Genomic DNA, 18,351 nt, shown 5'->3' on the forward strand with positions numbered 1-18,351 from the left:
TTAGTGGCTGTCAGGCTGAATGGTATACATGGTACACACTGTATACATCGTACGGATGGGAGCGCGTCAAAAATTTGTAGGGGAAGGTTAACTTAGTCGGTCAATATAGTCACTCTCAAAGTTAAAATGGGGAACCGTTTCTTTGAAGCACTTCGTGATTTAGGGTTCTGGAAAACCCGGATTTTTCGAGAAAGTGATTGGGTGATGTGGGGTGGCTGGGTGGGTAACCCAGCTCACAAAAACTCCACTGGGAACCGTGTCCATGGGCCGATATACGAGTGTGCAGACGTTCAGCGATCAGGACGCACAGGGCGCCGCTGTGGCCTACGATGCAACTTCTAGTGCTGCAACAACTTCTGCTACTTCTAGTGACACCAAGGACGGCAAGCTCCACGTAAACCGCGTGGAAAATGTGTCCGGTAGCTCCGCTGGCGCTGGCAGTGGTGACTTTCACACGTACCGGGCGTCTAGGAGACGGTAGGTAGATGATGCTCCTTTACGTGGAGTGATTATCCGTCTTACAGATTTGTTGGCAGAGAGATGGAGCGTGTGGCTGCTATGGAGCAGCGCTACAAGGAGAACAAGGAGCAGCAGGAGTTCGAAGCGAAACGTAAACGCAATGCGGAGGAGTTCGAGGCTAAAATGCACAAACGTGCGGAGAAGCGGCGGCGACGCAAGGAGCGAGCCAAGGCAAGAGATTTGGATGGAGAAGACGAGGAAAAGACCACAGGCAAGAAGGAACAGGTCCCAGAGACGCCTGGAGGTGTGCCGGAGATCCCCAATGACGGCAGCTTCTTGGAGAAGATGCTGGCTCTACAAAAGGAGAAGGAGAAAAGCGAGGAGAAATGAACTGATCTCTGGATAAATCTCCGTGTGTATTGAGTTTGTTATATGCAAGGTTTTTAGTTGCTAAGAGTTGCTGGCACGTACATACAAGAGCCAACGCGCAGATCCTAATTATCGTCCTGGAAGATAAGCGCGACGCCACGCAAGACCCACTTGGCACTGCCACAGTTGGTCGGCAACGTCGCCAAGAAAATGTACGTGTGGCCTCGGAAGCGTGTGAGGTACACTGGACACTCGTATACGTTGGGGTCGTGACGCAGGTAGCCCACGGATGAAGGCTCCCACGTTGGGGACGTGGTCACAGCCTTGACGTAGATGACAGGCATACTCCAGAGCAGCTCCTTCGGATTACTATCAAGCAACGTACCACCACACTCTGTAGGTGGTGTTGCACCAACTGGATAACGCTCATTGATCTCGTCCAGTGTACTCCATCGTGCACCCTCTAGGATAAGTCCGTGGACGAATACGCCATCGTCGGGGTAGTGAGAGACCGTTGAAGGATCTTGAATTGTCGTCACGTGCGTCTCCACAGTCATTTGATTGAGCGGCATGAACCGCTTCCGAGACGTTACTTGCAGGCACGCCGTTGTGTAGGCTGTGGGGTTGAAGAGACCTGGTAACCAGATCGAGAATGGAGTGACGAAGCAGCTTCCTCCTCCTCCAGAGGTGTCTCCAGCCCACATGACAAGTTGTTCATAACGCTTGACCATGTCAGCGAACCAGCCACTCAGCGACTTTGTCGACGGCCAAGCCTTCTTCTCCCACTTACACTGCGAGAACGGGTTGCGTCCGGGCACCTCGTTCAATGACATTGCTGTCGCCAAGTCTTCCATAGCTTGTGACATATTGAGTTGTCCATTCAGTCCCTTCTTGAGGTCACCAAGAGATAGCCGGATCTCCTGAAGTAGGACATTCATGCGGCTGCACTCTTGCAATGCTACCACCACGAAAGGACCGTGATCTTCAGTCAAGTGAGGCGTTGCAGCCTCAACCACGTCCAGCATGTTGAAGAACTCAGGGCAGCGCGCTTCCAAGTCGTCGATAGATGCACGCAATGCTGCCGTCTTGTCGCCACCTCCTTCTTCTCCACCACCGCCACCTCCAGCTCCTCCACCGATAGTCACGATAGTGTAGCACAATGTTTCACAGGTAGTAGTAAGATAGCCGATTTCAGCATTCGGGTGAAGACCAAAGAGCGGTGGAGCCTCAGGAACCATATTCTTTTCGATGTAGTTGGCGTAGTCTGCGAACGAGAATTCTTGTGGGTTCGGCGATTTGAAACCTGGACCAAGTTCCATGCCGTTAAGAAGCCCTGGGTCAATAAGAACTGCCAGGTATGTGTTGTTTGTTCGACGATCCCAGGCGTCCGTGATGTGGCCGCCATACATGATCTCGCCGAACAGATAACGCAAGTCATCCCACGGTACTGAAGCGTTGTTGTCCAGGTACGAATGCAGGATGTTAGCACAAATCGTGAGGTCTCCCGTGTTGAAGCTGTAGGCTCGACTCCATCCTTGTTGCCCAAATCGTCGTCGTCCCAACACAATCGCGTGAAACCAACAGAGCGCGAACAAACAAGCCTTGAACTCGGCCGGTTTTGTGCACGCCTGTACCTTGTCTTCACCGAAGTTTGCCCATGCACGACGTAAATTCGATTGGATGTCGGACGGGGCTTCGTTAGCCACCTTGATACAGCTCTGAAGTAGCGACTCAGGAATGTTCAGCATGTCTGGCAATGGAGGTGGTTCAGCAGAGATAAAGCATCGGAAGAGATCATGTGCACCTTCCGTTGCCACCTCTTCCAGCTGCCGTTCCAGTGTCGGTAACCAGGACTGCATCAAGTGGACATTCTGCAGGATAATCCAGCCACCTTCGGTGCTCAATCGCTTCAATGCGTCGCCGGCATAGGCTTCCTGGCCTTGGCCCATAGAAATATTGATAAAGTTGTTGTTCTCCAGACTCACCCCGTTCGCTTTTCCCAGTGTTTCGACCCATGGAGTTGGATCTACACCAGGGAACAACACGAAGAAGATGGGAATACTCGAGTTCGTCTCTGCGTACGTCGCCTCCATGTTGAACGGTGGCTGAGTCACGTACTCTTCACCCAATGAATCAAGGATGAAGGTTCGCAACGCGTTGGTCACTCGATCAGGTCGCATGGCACGCAGCAGTATCAACCGTTGGAACGCTGTTAGCTTGATAAAGTCACCAGGTATTTTCTGTCGCTCGGCGTCTTCAGTAGCAAACCACTTTCGCCACTCATCAGGGTCGTTTTGGATGGCGTCTCCGATCCCAGCGAACGCCTTCAGACTCTCGAGAGCTTTTAATTTCGCCCAGATAGCTGCAGGCAGCCATTCCGAGGCCGAACCAGCGTTACCAGCATCCGGATGAGCCTTGCTAATGAGGAAATACTCGACTTCTGTATCATTCAGCAGCCCATCTTTCAGCAAGATCTTCAGACACAGCATCGTAGCGACCGTTAGCTTGTTCCGCTCGAACAGGCCACGACGAACGTAGTTGTAAACGCACGACGTAATGCTATCCATCAGCACTTGACAACGTTCCTTCATCTCCTCATCTGTGAGATCTGGGACAGCAGGCTCAGTTTCTTCAGCCTCGTCATCACTGCCACCTTCACCATTTTTCCCGCCTTCTGCTGGAGTCTCAACTGCAGCAGCATCACCTTCTGCACCTCCATCGACTTCATTCGCGATGAGATTCTTCGCTGGAGGAGCACGATAGATACCAGACAGGAAGACCTGCTGGAACGACGCCAGGGAGTAGATGTAGTACGAGTGCACCTTGCTGATGTCGTTCATAAGGAAGAATAGTAGGGAGCCTCTTGCAGCGATACTGCGATATTTTTCACTCGTGATGTTCACCGACTCTTGCGTCTTCTTCGCCGCCTCCATGTTGTTCTGTGTACGTTGAGCTTTGTGCTTCGTGTCACTTAAAATCTGAATAAGCGGCTGGTTGTTGGTGATGTCGTCGTCAGCACTGGCCAGGTAGAACAGGATGTCGTCTTCCAGCTTTTTCAACTCGATTTTACCGTTGTTCTGCTCCTGAATCAACTTCTCACGCTTAATAGCGAGATCTTGGCGTTCTTTGGAGACGGTGAGATTCAGCAACTGATCCTCCAGTCCGAGCATTGTGACAGTAAAGTTGACGATGGTACATTCAGCTTGGATCTCAGGCGGATAGTGAGGGTTACCCAGCTTCGTGTGTAGATACAAGTGGAAGTTGTCGTTGTACGGTACAGACGCGTCACCAATTTGAATCTCGTATCGAGCACCACGCCGTGAGGTGGAGCGCTGGATCACTGGCGCCAAAATGGGGTCAATCTTCTCGCCTAGATTCTCGATCAGGAACGCTCCATCGGTGCCAATAGCTGTCTTCAGACGCTCGATCCACATCTTCTGACCCACGCGCACAATGATGAGATTATTATGTGCTTCCATCTCTCGAATCCAAGCGATTGCTTGCAGTTGTGGGTCAACGATAAGCGGTCGTCGCCCCATGGATACTGTGGTCACCACAATAGCACCATTCTCGGTTGACACCCGGTCGGATGGCAGCTTTTGAGTGTTCCATTGTGCGATCTGTGCGTCGTTCGTTAGAATGAGAAGCGGGTTGGCTTCCTCGGACATGGCGATGCTCTCGCCTCCAGCAGCTGTCCGTAGATAAGGCACCCAGTGCTTGTTGATCAGTTCGTCGCGGAACGGCTTGGTGAAGGGGCCGATGTAAGAGATAAAGGCTGAAGCAAGCAGCACGTCGCCTACCAACAAGTCCTTCTCCTTTTGAAGTTGTAACACGTTGATCCCCCATCGAACGTTCTCACTCGATAAGTCATTTGTCAAAGTGCCCGCGAGCTTCATCTTGCGGTTGCCAGTTTCCACAGCGTTGATGGCGTCTTCCTTCTCCTTCTCGGCTGCAGCAGCTTCGGCAAGTAATTTGTCGAGCTTTGCCTGAAGATCGGCCACGAGCGCTGTCACTTCGGTCAGACGAGCATTTGCAGCCTCCAACTCGAGATTGGCAGCAGCCAAAGCTTGACGTTTAGGCTCCACAGTAATCACGATATCGTAGTACATGACGATGTTGATCACCCAGGAACACAAACCAGCAGCAGCCTTGTTTTTCGTAAGGATCGTGTCGTAGTGAAAGTGCTCCATCTCCAAGAACACGCGCACTTCTTTCCAGTTAGTTGGAGGTACTTTACCATCGTCTACCACTTGCTTGAAGCCAACCAGGTACTCGATGTACTCCGGAATATTACCAAGAAGCTGCTTCTTGACAGTATCCCACTTGACATCCTTCACTTTACCAGTCTTAGTGACCTGTACGTTCGGGTGCACACCAGCTAGCAGCACCATCGTGGCTGAGAAGACGTCGTCTACGCCAGCAGGAGGCTTCGACATAGTCTTACACTCGCCCAGATCTTTCTTGTTCAACGAGTCCAGAGCAGCCATGGCCTGTGCGACGGCAGGCTCAGCCTTTGCGAGATCTTCCTGAGTTGATCTCTGCTTCTCCGTGACCTCTGTCTGGATAATAGCACACTTGGCAGCTTCGTCGCCAGCCTTTTTACTCTCAGTTTCCACATTAGCTTTCTCTTTGTTGACAGCTTCGGCGATACCAGACGCCACTGCCTTTTTGTCTTCAGCAGCCTCCAGAATGACCTTGAGCTCCACCTCAAGTCGTGATACTGTGTCTCCCGTTTCTTTGAGTTTCTGCAAGCCTTTCTCTAAGCGATCGATAGCTGCAGCATATTCCTCCACTTTCTTGCGCAGAATCTTCTTGTACAGCTGTAGCAGCTCCAGATACGACTTCGGTGTCGTGTAGACATGTCGACGTTCGACCTGGAGGAACCGCTCCGCACAGATGTTTACCGACTGGAACGAGAGCGGCATAAACTTCTCGATACCAGCGCGTGATTCTTCTGATCCAAGTAAGTCTCCAATCTCCTTTAGTTTCTCGCGACCGACAGACAGCAAAGCTTCCTTAGGCCACGGCTGGAACCAATCGATAACCGTGCAGTTTACAAGAGCAGGGAACTTGCGTGCACGATTACGAAAGTCATCGCCCACAGGCGAGAAGCATAGACACAAGTGGAGACGCTTACGGATCTCAGCTTGGAAGAACTTGATGACTTCCTTCCGGTCTTTTGTACCCGCCACAGGCGACAGTAAGTTGACGATATTGTCCATATCTTCCATGGCAAATAGATCTGGAATCTCTCCAGAGGCTAGCAGATCATTCAAGTAGATGAGGAATTTTTCGTTGGTAATCTGAGAATCCGTAAGCATGAACACGACGCCTCCGTCCTCTTCGTTACGAGACAGCATCTCCACCACTGCCATGTGCATCTTGCGTAGATCTTCCTTGAATTCGTTCTCGCCGTACTTGGAGCTGATGGTAATCTGACGAACAGTACAGCCACAAATGTGCGAAGCTAGGCGTGCTAATGAGCGCTTACCACTGCCTCCCACACCGACTAGTAGCGCATGTCCACTCTCATTACGCAGGATACGAACAATACGAGCCACGTGTTTCACAGCATCGTCGAATAGATCTAGCTGCATCGCCGTGTTGTTCTCGTTGTTGTTGTATTCCCGTAATTGGACTTGCAAGTTCATTTTGAGATCGTCCAAGTTTGTCCCCATGATCTGATCATATTCACTGTCTCCGTCTTTCGTGAAGTGGCAGAAAATGAGCGGCCAAGAGTTCTCCGCAGCATAATATCGACTCGTGTTACACGACGCGAACGACTTTTTCACTTGCATCTGCACTAGCTGGTTGTACTTCTCGATATCAGCTTTACACACCAGTCGGTCACCATACACACGCTCACTCTCGTGCAGCCACAGCAGCACGAATTTCTCCTGGCTATTGAATCGATCTTTCTTGGATGCAATGAGTCCCTGGAACACATTGGACAAGTGGCGAACGTTGAACTCATAGTGGAAATTCGCCGCAGTTTTACGGAACGTGCCCACAACACTGGCATGGAGACTCAGCGCAGCCTTGATAAGCGCATTGGAGAACTGTGAATTGCTCAGTTCATCCGCGAATCCCGACAGATGACCACCCAGGAACGTCTCATAAATCGTGACGAGACTTGGCGCTTCAGGCATACCCATAGCGAACGTACAGAAATGCCGCTGAAGACGCGGATCGACCAGGAATGAGCCGGCTGTTGGGTTCATACCGGAGACCACTTGCGTGTTCAAGATGTTCTGTGTCTGAAGCTTAACTCGGTCAAACCAATGCTTGTACTCCATCACCTGCCGTAGCAGCGAGATAGCACTCTGTGTGTTGTACGGGTCCACTTCGGGTAGATTCAGATCATCCATGAAGTAGATAAGTCTTGCCTTGCCTGGGGGGCCCAAATTGATACCAGTTTTACGTTCAAGCTGTCCGAACATGGTCTGCTGTAGAATGGCACTTGTAGTGTAGAAGTTGAAATTGATAGTGCAGTACCGGAATGCAGCTGTAGCTTCATCTTTGCTGAGCTTCTTTAGCATACCCATGATGTTCTGCGTCTTACCGGTACCTGCAGGCCCACACACCATCACAGGAACACTCTTGGAGATTAAATTTTCGAGCCAGAATGCGATTGATGCTGTTTCGGTGGTAGGAACCGTGATCTGGTTGATTGGACTGGGGGATACGTACGTCTCTGTGTAGAAGTATGGACTCTTGGACCATGAATTGAACTTGGAAGTCTCTGGGTCCAACCAGAAATCAAACACCGTGTTGCTAGCCGAAGCCACGAGCTTCACGTCCTTCCACTGATTCTTCCACCAGTTGCTGAATTCTGCCGAGTAGTCCGTACCATCGTCACTCATCGTAAGAATAGAGCCAAATGACCACACGCAGCAGAACACAAACGTGTTTTGCATCACAGTGTAGTCTTCCAGGACTTGAGGAGTCAACAGACAGTCGATCATGTTCAACAAGTTGGTCACCAACGTCGTCTCTTCCACGGGCACAACAGGAACTAGTTTCTTGCGGAAGAATCTGAGCGTCGTCTCAACATACTGATCGAAAAGTCCTTGAAACTTAGCGTGTGTGTCCGGCGTAAACATCATATTTCTCAATCGATGATCAGCCGGTGGCTGGCAGTGGCGATCAAGCCAACTGTCTATCAAGCAGCGCCACTGGTAGCCTTCAGACGTTGAAATGTACAGGATACCGGCACGTGACACGGTAGCCGGCGTGGCGTACACCAGATCACGGATCTCGAAGATCATTCGCATGTGCACTTTCAATGGAATACGCTCGTTCGAGGCCAGAGTCAGCATCCTGTTATCGTCCATGACCGAGTTCATGGACTCGATCCAATTGGCATCAAGGTCTCCGTCTAGAATAATCCACTTGGGGTTGTTATCTTCATCCCCGTTATCACGACGTCGTGAGCCCAGGTCACGCATGATGCGCGAGAGCAGACCATCTTTCCACTCGCGCGTTTTCAGCACAATGTATCCGTAGAGTTCGTTGGTACTAACCGATTTCGGGTTCAAATCTTGCACTTCCATCGGTGTGCCCATGATCTCGCGAGCCTTTCTCAAAGTCTTCCACGTCTCCGTTTTACCCGAAGCAGGAGGTCCCATCACGAAGACGCAGTGACGAATTGCGAGCAGCTCCGATAGCTGCACAACCTTCAGCATAAATTCTGGACGAGGCGTGTTACCAATAGCTTCTGACGCACCTTGTACCATGGATTCCAGCTCCATATCACGCTTACGAGGAGGATCATTGCGTACGTCTACATTCGGACTGTCGCGCGGGAATAAATCTCCAAGAAGACCGAAGAAAATCACCATATCCTCTGCGACGATTTTTGGGATGTTAAAGTCTCGCAACGCACGCATGAGCAAATCGGTCTCCGGAATGTCTGGCTCGGCACGCTTGAAAGCTCCAGCGACGCACAAGACACTCTTGACAGCTCGAAGACCCCAATCGTAGTGCAATTGTTTGGACAGGAGTTGTCCAAGCAAAGAGTACAAGCCGTAAAACTTCGACGCCAGGATCTTGGCCTGAGTGAATCCTTCTGCCATTAGCATGTTCTCGCAGATCAGCACAAGATCAGGCACCATGACTGTCATGGGTCGGAACAGAGCCTTCAGTCCTTCAGGCAGCTCGGAGCGTCCAAGATAACCGGGGTTCATAGTAATGAATGCACCAACTGTAGGGTCTAGCATCACCTCGTCGTTCTCCAAGACAAATTCCTCGTCGTCAGCTTTGCATGCATCGCACACAGCTTTGAACTGGACAGAACACACTGATAACACCTCTGGTACAAGGCGATTAAATTCATCGAAGCAACCCCATGAGCCGGACGACGCGAGACCTTTGAAAATGTTCCCAAGACTCTTGAAATCCATTTCGGGCGAGCAGTTAAACACGTAGCATACTTTTCCCAGAGCATTGGCCAAATCCTTGGTCGTCTCCGTTTTACCTGTACCAGCGGGACCAGCAGGAGCACATCCCATTTGCAAGTTTAGTGCCTGTGTTGCCGTCACGTAGATTCGATCTGTCAGTGGGGTAATCACAAGTCGAGGACCGTTTCCAAGGTACTCGTAGTCGTACGGAATGCCAGCGTCACAGATGAGGATCTGAGCTCGTGCGTTGTTTGCTCCACGGAAGGTCATATCACGCTTCAAGAAACTGCCTGCTGCTGGGGAGAAGTAGTGCTTAAGCTGAGATTGCCACTGGAAGTGCGTCGCCTCGTCCACTCCTCCACGAATCATATTAGCCACAATGTCTCGACCGTGGGCGTCCATCGTAATAAGCACCATCACTCGCTGACGTTCGGCATACGAAATGTTGCTTTGAGTCAGCTTGATCAGGTCCTCGAGTTGTTGCTCCTGCATCTTGTTGTAATTTATCAAGGCATCTTTATCACCACCTTGGATGCCACGGAAAGCACGCTCAACTTCTTGAACATAGTGGACTCCTGCTGCGAGCAGGATGATCTGGGCTGCATCCATGGGCTTATTTGTATCATCCTTAAAGTTAATCCAATCAACACGAGGCATTTCCATGTAGGCAACGAGAGAGCGCTCAATGTGCTTGAATAGCGTCAATCTCATCGCACGCATGATAGTCTCCAGATAGATCTCGGCCTCTCCTTCTAGCACTGGAGGCTCGAAGAAGTCGACGATTTCGTGACCCACACCGGCCACAAAAGACGTTGCGACGGGCCGTTCTCCAGGCCCACGGTCCACGAGTGTGAGCGTCTTTGTTGCCAGGTAGATTTTGGAGCAGTGGGGCATAATACGGTCCGGATGAGACCCGTTCGACAGGATATCGAGCAGATCTGCTTCGGACATAAAGTAGAAACGAGGAAACTGGCGCCGACGCCCGTCGAGGAACTCTTTCAGGCGGTGCTTGCATAGCTCCAGCTTCTCCACGATCACCTCTAGACGCTTGATGAGACCGGGCTCGGTACATGCCTCCTGCACATTAAGCGTTATCCAGGCAGTTTTCAAGATCTGGCGAACTTCTCTATCGATGTCTTCGAAGTCGGACGTCAGCTCGGGCAACTGCTTCTTCACTTCTTCAGACTGGATAAACAGTGGTTCCAAATAACTCCAGGATCTCTGGATATCACCCAGCAACAGCACGACTTCATTGATGGAGGAAAGACCGATCTGAAGCTTGCCGACGCGAGGCTCGAACTCGGACTGGTATGGTGACGCACTCATACCTTGCACATCGATTTGGTGGGTCTCAAGGAGCTCAAAGTTTTCTTCTGACACCTTAAGAAGCGGCACGATTTCTTCTTCTGCAGCACCTGGATTGTATGGTGTCATTTCCCAGTTCACCTCTGCCCACAGAGCCTCGAGCTCGATCAAACGGAGTTCCAGCTCTTGTTCCTTCTCTGCTTCGTAGCAAATCTCGTTGATGTCTGAGCTAAAGTTGAAGAGATTTTTACTCATAATCAAAGAGAGTCGTTGCTCAGGATCTTCGTCCGGCGTAGGAAATTCCCCAGTGTGAGCCATGATACGCTTCCAGTGTCTCGGCCGCATGTAGCTTGACCATACACAGCGGATAAGCGGGTGGGTCTTGTCAAACGCCTGGCATTCCTTCAAGATCGAAGTGTATGCATCACTCCACTGAATGCCTTTAGGGATCTTCTTGAGCTCTTTTAACGCTGATTGAACCTCGATCTGCAGCGCGTTCACGTCGACTTCTTTAAACAAAATGTCTTGCGTGGCCTTGAAAAACGCCTTTGCACGCTTGATAATTGCCCAGACAGTTTTCATTGCATCTGCATCTGCACGCATTAGACCCATCATACGCAGCGATTCATTCATGAGCTGCGGGAATCCAAAGATGGAGCACAGCTTGGTGTTTTCTTCACACTTCCTCATCTCCATGTTCCAGTCCACGAGGTAGCTTTCGATCTTCTCCAGACCTTTATCAGGCTCCAGCTTAGAGGACCAAAAGTCCAGCGTCTTAAGTGTCTCCATCTTTTGTGCGATCATCTTCTCGTACGCGATGATCTTTTCCTCAGTCTTCTCGCTGAATATGCGCGTTGGTTCCTGTGTGCGCTTCTCAGTCACTGGAATTTGTTTCTCGACATCGACGAAGAGCTTCTCCATGTTCTCGATTTCAACCAGCTCTTTATCGACATGGCCTCCGCTCTTCTTGATGCTGAAAAAAAGCTGGCGCACTTGGTCCAGAACTAAGTGGTTTATATCCTTGTCTACCTCGAGTTTACGGATTATTTCTTTCATCTTCCGCAGAGTTTCCAGTCCGTCCGTATCGTTACTTGGAATGTCTTTCCGAAGGTCAACCAGGATTCGGCGGAACTCTCCGTTGCGCTTGTTCATCGTCGCCATAACGCGTCTAATAACCTCGGGCGAGTCGAAGTCCTTTTGAGTGGCAAGCGGTGGTAATGACTTTGCCTTGTTATCATCTGACGGGGGCTGGAACACCGCAGGAAACGGGGATCCTCGGAGAGGGCCGGCGACACCGCTGAATGTGCCCATAAAGTCCACCGAAATCTCATATTTCCCTGCTCTAGATGGAGTAAACGTCACCACATACGTGCCATCGTTCTTGTCGAGGATAGAAGCAACCTGCTCCACTTCGGCTTGAGGATCATCACAGTACTTCAGGGTGATAGCAAACTCATCTCCTCCACAGTCGCGCGGATTGTCGTCCTTGTCTCGAGACTGGATGATGAATGTTGTTGGCAACTCGGCCAAGCAGTTGTCGTTAAGCGCAGCGATCAGACACGGACCAAACGCAAGCGACTTTGGAGCTGCTGTGACTGAGTGGAAGCGAAAAGACGTCGCTACGTTGGTGTACATGCCACCCGACAATGATACTCGAACCTCTGAAGTCAGCGGACCAAACTTCTCATAGCTGGGAGCGGTAGCCTGAAGAACAGTCGGACTAAGGACAGCACCCGTGACATCGACAGAACCCTTCGCAACCGCAAACCGCAGCGTTGCATTTTGTCCTGTGAAGTTGAATCCAGTCACTTTTACCTTTGCGCTTCCCGTGATCGGTCCTTGCTTCGGTTCGATCGATGAAATCGAGTACGGAGGTCCGACAATTTCGCTTGCGTTGAGGACGTGCAAGTCGTTATACCAGCGATTCGCCCACCCTCCAAAGAAGATCAAGTGATTGGTATGTGAATCAAAAACCATGGCAGTATCAGCCCGAGCCTTCGGTAGTTCACCTTTTACAGGAGGGTTCAACCACACCATACTGCCAGTGTCCAATACAGCAGTGCTGTTCAAGTACGCTCCCTGCGCAGTTCCGGACTCGGCTAAATCGCCACTGTTGCCTCCAAACAAGAACACTTTCCAGTGTGGTACAGCTGCAACACTGACACACGTGTGGTTCCAGATTGGAGAATACAGTGGTGTGCTCAACAAACTCCACGTCTTTGTAGGCAAGTCAAAGACGAAGATGTCTTGGAACTGCTTGAAGCTGTTCCATCCGCCAATGACCAACAGTTGCTCTTTGACCAAGCACGTCTGGTGTCCCGACCGAGGCTCAGGCTTTTCACCGTCCGTTTGAATCTCTTGCCACTTGAATGAATGTAAATCCAACGCGTGCAGGTCATTGAAGTCGGTACGACCGAAGCCATTTCCACCATAACCGCCGAACACGTACATCTTCTCACCGACAAGTGTGGCACTATGTGCACCACGGCACTGCGGTAGCCCTTCCCAGAAACTCTGAGCATACTTCTGCTCCCACACCTTCAGCTCGGTTTTAAAAACCCAGAGATCATTCATTCTCTTTTCAGCTGCAAACCCTCCGAAGATGATGATGTTCTTCTCATAGAGAATAGCGGAGTGCCGCCATCTTGGAGCGGGTACTTCGTCTTCACTCTGAGAGCTTGTTACCTTGGACCACGTGTATCCTTGCAATTACATTAACAGCGTTACATTGGTACTAACACATTGCGAGCTGACAGGATTTCCCCTACCATTGCTAGCATCAAGTCGGTACAGTTCGTTGGTAGGCCCTGGAGGCGATTTGTGATCGCAACCACCGAACATGTAGACTGCAGTCTCTGTGTCCGAGCTTTGCAGTGTGAAAGAATGCCCTGACCGCTTCACAGGAATCTCTCCATTTTGCTTGGGTGCAATCCACACTAACTCTGGCTCACATCCGTACCCGATCGGCTAACAAATGTCATTTTTAAAACAAAACTACTTCGAATCACCGATACTCAAGCTCAAGTACGCACCATCTCGGCTTTGCCAGTGCTGGGGTCTACCTAGAGTGGAATTTTTCTCTCGAATGGAGCTCTTTTCACGCTGTCGACTTCAAGGCTTAAACTTCTGGTCCTGACAATACTGCCCCCTCACCCTGGATAAAAGCAAAAACCGCTATTCACACACGCGATGAGTCGGTTCTCGACGCCATTCAAAAGGCGCGACGGGCTACACAGATCCAAGATATTTGTAGTCCCTTCATCACATCCGTTATAGTTAGTCTTGCAGGCAAACGAGCGCCAACACGCTGCTGTATACCAGAACACCATTGTGCTCAAAGCGCATGCTTTATTTTCATAGCGGAAAGCTCCGCACTCCCTCCCGCTCTTCAAGTCCACATGCTCTAGACGCCCATACATCATCTGCAACGGGCACTTAGAAAAGCACGAGCCACTCATAAAAAGGAGTGGAGGCCTTAGCACCACATTGTCCAACTCAACACCACGGGCAGTTGATCCACTTAGTTGTTGAACTTGAAGAAAATAATGTCGCCGTCCTGGACCTCGTACTTCTTGCCCTGCTGTTTGAGCTTGCCTGCCTTCTTGACAGCCTCCTCCGTACCAACTGCAGAGTATTAAAAACATTGTTAGACCTCGGTAATCATAACACAGCAGTTAGTAATAGGAAGCCAAACGTACGCTCTTTCAGGTCGGCAAACGACTGGACTTCCGCCATAATGAAGCCCTTCTCAAAGTCCGTGTGGATGACACCGGCAGCCTGAGGTGCCAGTCGCCCCTTGCGGATAGTCCAGCCACGCACCTCGTCCTTGCCAGCAGTGAAGAAGTGGACCAGGCCAAGAGCGTGGTAACCCATGCGGAGCACGCGGTTTAGGATCGACTTGTGCGTCGGGTTCTCCTTGAAGTACGTCTCCAGCTGATCAGCAGCCTCGAGATCGAGCAGCTCAAGCTCGAACTCGCAACTGAGCGGGATCACAGGCTCATTGCCGCCGCGCTCCTTGATGTACTCTGCGATCTGGGGCAGGTACTTGTTACTCTTGCGCAAGTAGTCGCGCTTGCTCACGTTGATGAGGTACACGACGGGCTTGGCGGTCAGTAGCTGCATGGTGTTAAGGATCTCCACCTCCTGGGCCGTCCACGTGCCGAAAGACACGTCCTTGCCCGACTCGAGCCACTCCAGGATCTTGCATAGCGCCTCATACTCGAGCTTCTTCTCCTTGCCGCCAACGCCACGCTCCGCGAGCTTCTTGACACCAGCCGACTCCTTCTTGACGCGCTCAATGTCCTTGAGACGCAGCTCCTCCTGGATGATCTTCATGTCACGCACAGGGTCCACGTTGCCCTCCACGTGGGTCACCTCGGTCGAGTCGAAGGCGCGCACCATGTGGTAAATGGCGTCCACGGCCTGGATATGCGACAAGAAGGCATTGCCCAGACCAGCACCATCAGCGGCACCGCGCACAAGGCCGGCGATGTCCGTGATGGAGATGACGGGAGGCACGACGCTCGTGGGCTGGTACTTTTCAACGAGCCAGTTGAAACGCTGGTCGGGCAGCGGCACCACGGCGTCATTGGGGTCGATGGTACAGAAGGGGAAGTTCTCGGCAGGGATATGCAGCTTCGACAAGCAGTTGAAGAAGGTGCTCTTGCCCACGTTGGGCACACCCACAATGCCGATCTTGACATTGTTACCGGGGCGACCCAGGTACGTGCGGGAAGGCTACGGAGGGGTTAAGAGTACCGTTAGAGAATGTCTTACAGTTAGAGAGAAAAGGATCAGGTTATCATACTTCTTCAGTCTTCTTTCCCTTGGGCGGCATGGTGGCGGACTTCGATGCAGAGTCTTTGAGACGATAAGCGAATGGCGCTGAGCTTGTCTCTCTTTTGCTTAACCCATGTTCCCGAGGATTAAATTATAAAATTGGATTGACCCTGCTCACTCGTTGGGTGATAAACTTTAAGCAGGTTATAGATAATCGTCTTTGCTGTCAAATAAACCAAGGAAAGCTTCATTATTGGAAGATGTGAGCAAAACTTGCTCGCTACATTTTACAGCAGACCTAGTGCTTCTACAAAGAAGCATCAGTCGTTTGGGTGCTGCCTCCAGCCTTCACTTGCTGCGCAAATCTGTCCGTTTCTACATCACATGAGCACGACCATCACAGCGTCAGGGAAACAGAATAGCACAATAAGACCACCGAAGAACGACACTTACCAGATTTCTTCTTGGCGGCGGCAACACCAAGGGCGATAAAGACCACCGCCATAACACCCAGGAACACACCAATGCCCACAAAAATCTTCTGAGGGGCTGTGTCCGAGCTACTCAGAGTTGCACAGGAGGTAATGTCCTTTACGCTGCAGTCGGTGCCCGTGTAACAGGACAAACAGCTGCACGACATGGTGCCGTTCGATTCCTTGCACTGGCCGTTGCCACCGCAGTCAGACGTGCTCTCGCAAGTGCCACCACCACTAGTAACCTCGTAAGAGCCGCAAATGTCCTCCTGGGTCGTACCGACGGTACCTTTAAGAGCAACATCACATTTGCCGCCATCGTCCGTGCATACCACGCCTTCACGGCTGGAGCACGTCCACGAGTCTGTGCTGGCGATCTTTAGGTTGCTCGCCGAGCAACTGCTCACGATCCAGCCATATTTTGTCGCCAGCTTGTTAGTCGACTGTGTCTTCGTTTCTACAGAAGGTTTCCACGTAACACTTGGTGCTGTCAGTCCACTCTGCGTCGTCCTTGTAGCCAGAGTACTTTGCAAATTGGGCCTTCAGGTTCGTGAAATCTGTTGATGCCTTCGAACTGGGCGTTGACAAAAAATCAGTGCTGCCGCCTACATATTGAATTCAAACGTTAGGTTATCCACTCCACTCAAGAAAGCTGCACACGAATCGTACCTGTGAACATTGGGAACAGCGAGTCCTTTGCGAGCTTGGCTTCACCATACGAGTAAGCCAGGCCACCAGACCAAACGGCGGTAAACTCCTTGGTCTTCGAGGGCTCTTGGTACATGTACGGAACCATTCCCCAGTCACGCGGGCTAGCTGAAGAAGTCTTACAGCCATACTCGCCGAAAGCAACGACGACAGGAATACCCTGCGCCATGTCAATGTAGCGCTGGTATGCCTCTGCAAACGTCGAATCAGGACACCAACGGTACTCATTGATAAGGTATATATCAATACTCTCTGCCATCATTCCGTTGGTCATCTTGTCTCCGCAAAGCAGTCCCTGGACCTTCATCACGTGATAGTCGTCTGCGTTGCTTACATCATCGTTACTACTGTCAGCCGCAGCGTATGCGAGCGGTAGAAGTCGTATCTTCTTGCCATTGACCGACATCCAATTCTTTAGGTCTGCTACGTACGCCTTAACACAAGAGGCAGCCGTGAGATCGGCCTGCATGATTTCGTTGGCCACAACGACGCCCAGGGTGTTGTCGTACTGGGCAAAATTCTGGATAATCTTCTTGCCATATTCAAGCAGCAGTGCCGGGTAACAGGTCTCAGTCTGGTCCACAGTCTTGGCACCATCGCCAGTGGATACTTTACCCGAGCAACTCAGTTTCTTAGTGATGGTCGAGTACCGATATTTCCCGTAGTATGCATCGTTGTCAGGCGAGGCCGAGACCATGACGTAGACACCGAGTGCAGCCATGTCATTCATGAACTTCTTGTACGAAGAACCGGGGTTGATGTTGTACAGACGCAGTGTGTTGTACTTGAGGCCCGCGAGATTTTCCTCGATCACAGCCTTCGAGTACTTGTCATAGTAGTCATCGCTCACGGCGTACTCGTACGTCAGCTACGAGGCAGATAGCAGTCATCAGTACTAGTATATCCCCATCGAATGCGGAACAGAGCTTTGCTGTTAGATTGTAGCGGCTGACTCCTTCCTATCTTTTAGGTTTTTTAAGGCGATCGAACGTACCCCTTTGATGAAAAAACGCTCGCCCGACTTGGCATTGTAGAGCTTGTTGCCGCGCACAATAATCACGCCGTCGACGGCCGCGCCCGCTGTCATGTGCTGCAGTAGCGCTACGGCCGCCAAAACGGCCAGCAGCAGGAGGCTTCGTCCAGTCATGGGTGTAGCTATCAACCCAGTCAGTCGGCGCCGTTTTCGCTATGGCGACCTCTCCCCTTGCGAACAGAGAACAGCTGGTGTGGAATACACCCAAAAGTGTTGTGGCTGAAAATTCACACCAGAAAATCAAGATACATCTCCTGATTTTTATGCAGCTACAGTTCGAGTATACCTGTATACTTTTGGTTTTACCACTACTAATATTAATCCGTAGTAATTTACCAAGTAGTACTACCTCGGATCCGAAATGATGGATAGTATGCTACAGGATGGTATATGAAAAATTAAAGGCTCAAAGCAACTAGTTTTGTTTTGCTAGAACGTTCAGATCATCTTTAACAGGTATTACTTGTTCTTTGACTCAAAGAAAATGAGACTTGGACGGCCAGCCTCACTAGGCTTTGTCTTGGCTCTGTCGTACAAGCTTCTTTCGCATTCTAGTACTTGAGGAAAAAGACCTCTCCTCTGCTGCTTGTCTTTTCCTAGGTGTGGCAAGGTATACTGATTCCCACCCTGTTGTTGAAGCACGCATATCACACAGCTCTGCAAAGTCAGAAATATGCTGCCCAGTGTGTCTTCACTCATGTCTTCGTACGCATCTTGAACAACCTTGATGAGATTGTCGATTCCATGGGTGGGCATGCGGCTTTGGATGCTCTGGATTGCATTGAAGAGACCAAGGTCCAGCACATTAAGGTCCGGCGAGTTGCCA

The 18,351-nt window shown here is 50.9% G+C and overlaps 4 protein-coding genes across 4 annotated transcripts; 1 reads left to right on the forward strand and 3 right to left on the reverse strand.

Annotated features, from left to right (window-relative positions):
* Positions 1 to 262: 262 nt before the first annotated feature.
* PITG_03422 (uncharacterized protein) lies at positions 263 to 849 on the forward strand (the record flags this gene model as incomplete). The annotated part of the gene is made up of 2 exons (XM_002906445.1): positions 263 to 477; positions 537 to 849. 2 exons carry the CDS (start codon positions 263 to 265, stop codon positions 847 to 849), a joined length of 528 nt encoding a protein of 175 aa, XP_002906491.1.
* Positions 850 to 1,144: 295 nt separating this feature from the next.
* Positions 1,145 to 13,567, reverse strand: PITG_03423 (dynein heavy chain; the record flags this gene model as incomplete). Its single annotated transcript, XM_002906446.1, has 4 exons — positions 1,145 to 1,173; positions 1,214 to 13,234; positions 13,301 to 13,499; positions 13,565 to 13,567. The coding sequence occupies 4 exons, from the start codon at positions 13,565 to 13,567 to the stop codon at positions 1,145 to 1,147; spliced, it is 12,252 nt and encodes a 4,083-aa protein (XP_002906492.1).
* A 281-nt stretch (positions 13,568 to 13,848) lies between these two features.
* PITG_03424 (GTPase, putative) lies at positions 13,849 to 15,402 on the reverse strand (the record flags this gene model as incomplete). Its single annotated transcript, XM_002906447.1, has 3 exons — positions 13,849 to 14,156; positions 14,231 to 15,269; positions 15,340 to 15,402. The coding sequence occupies 3 exons, from the start codon at positions 15,367 to 15,369 to the stop codon at positions 14,053 to 14,055; spliced, it is 1,173 nt and encodes a 390-aa protein (XP_002906493.1).
* A 216-nt stretch (positions 15,403 to 15,618) lies between these two features.
* Positions 15,619 to 17,639, reverse strand: PITG_03425 (glycoside hydrolase, putative; the record flags this gene model as incomplete). Its single annotated transcript, XM_002906448.1, has 5 exons — positions 15,619 to 15,686; positions 15,765 to 16,186; positions 16,266 to 16,389; positions 16,454 to 17,360; positions 17,487 to 17,639. 5 exons carry the CDS (start codon positions 17,637 to 17,639, stop codon positions 15,619 to 15,621), a joined length of 1,674 nt encoding a protein of 557 aa, XP_002906494.1.
* Positions 17,640 to 18,351: the final 712 nt, after the last annotated feature.

Source organism: Phytophthora infestans, genomic scaffold (assembly GCF_000142945.1).
Source record: "Phytophthora infestans T30-4 supercont1.4 genomic scaffold, whole genome shotgun sequence".
In the NCBI taxonomy this organism is placed as follows: domain Eukaryota; phylum Oomycota; class Peronosporomycetes; order Peronosporales; family Peronosporaceae; genus Phytophthora; species Phytophthora infestans.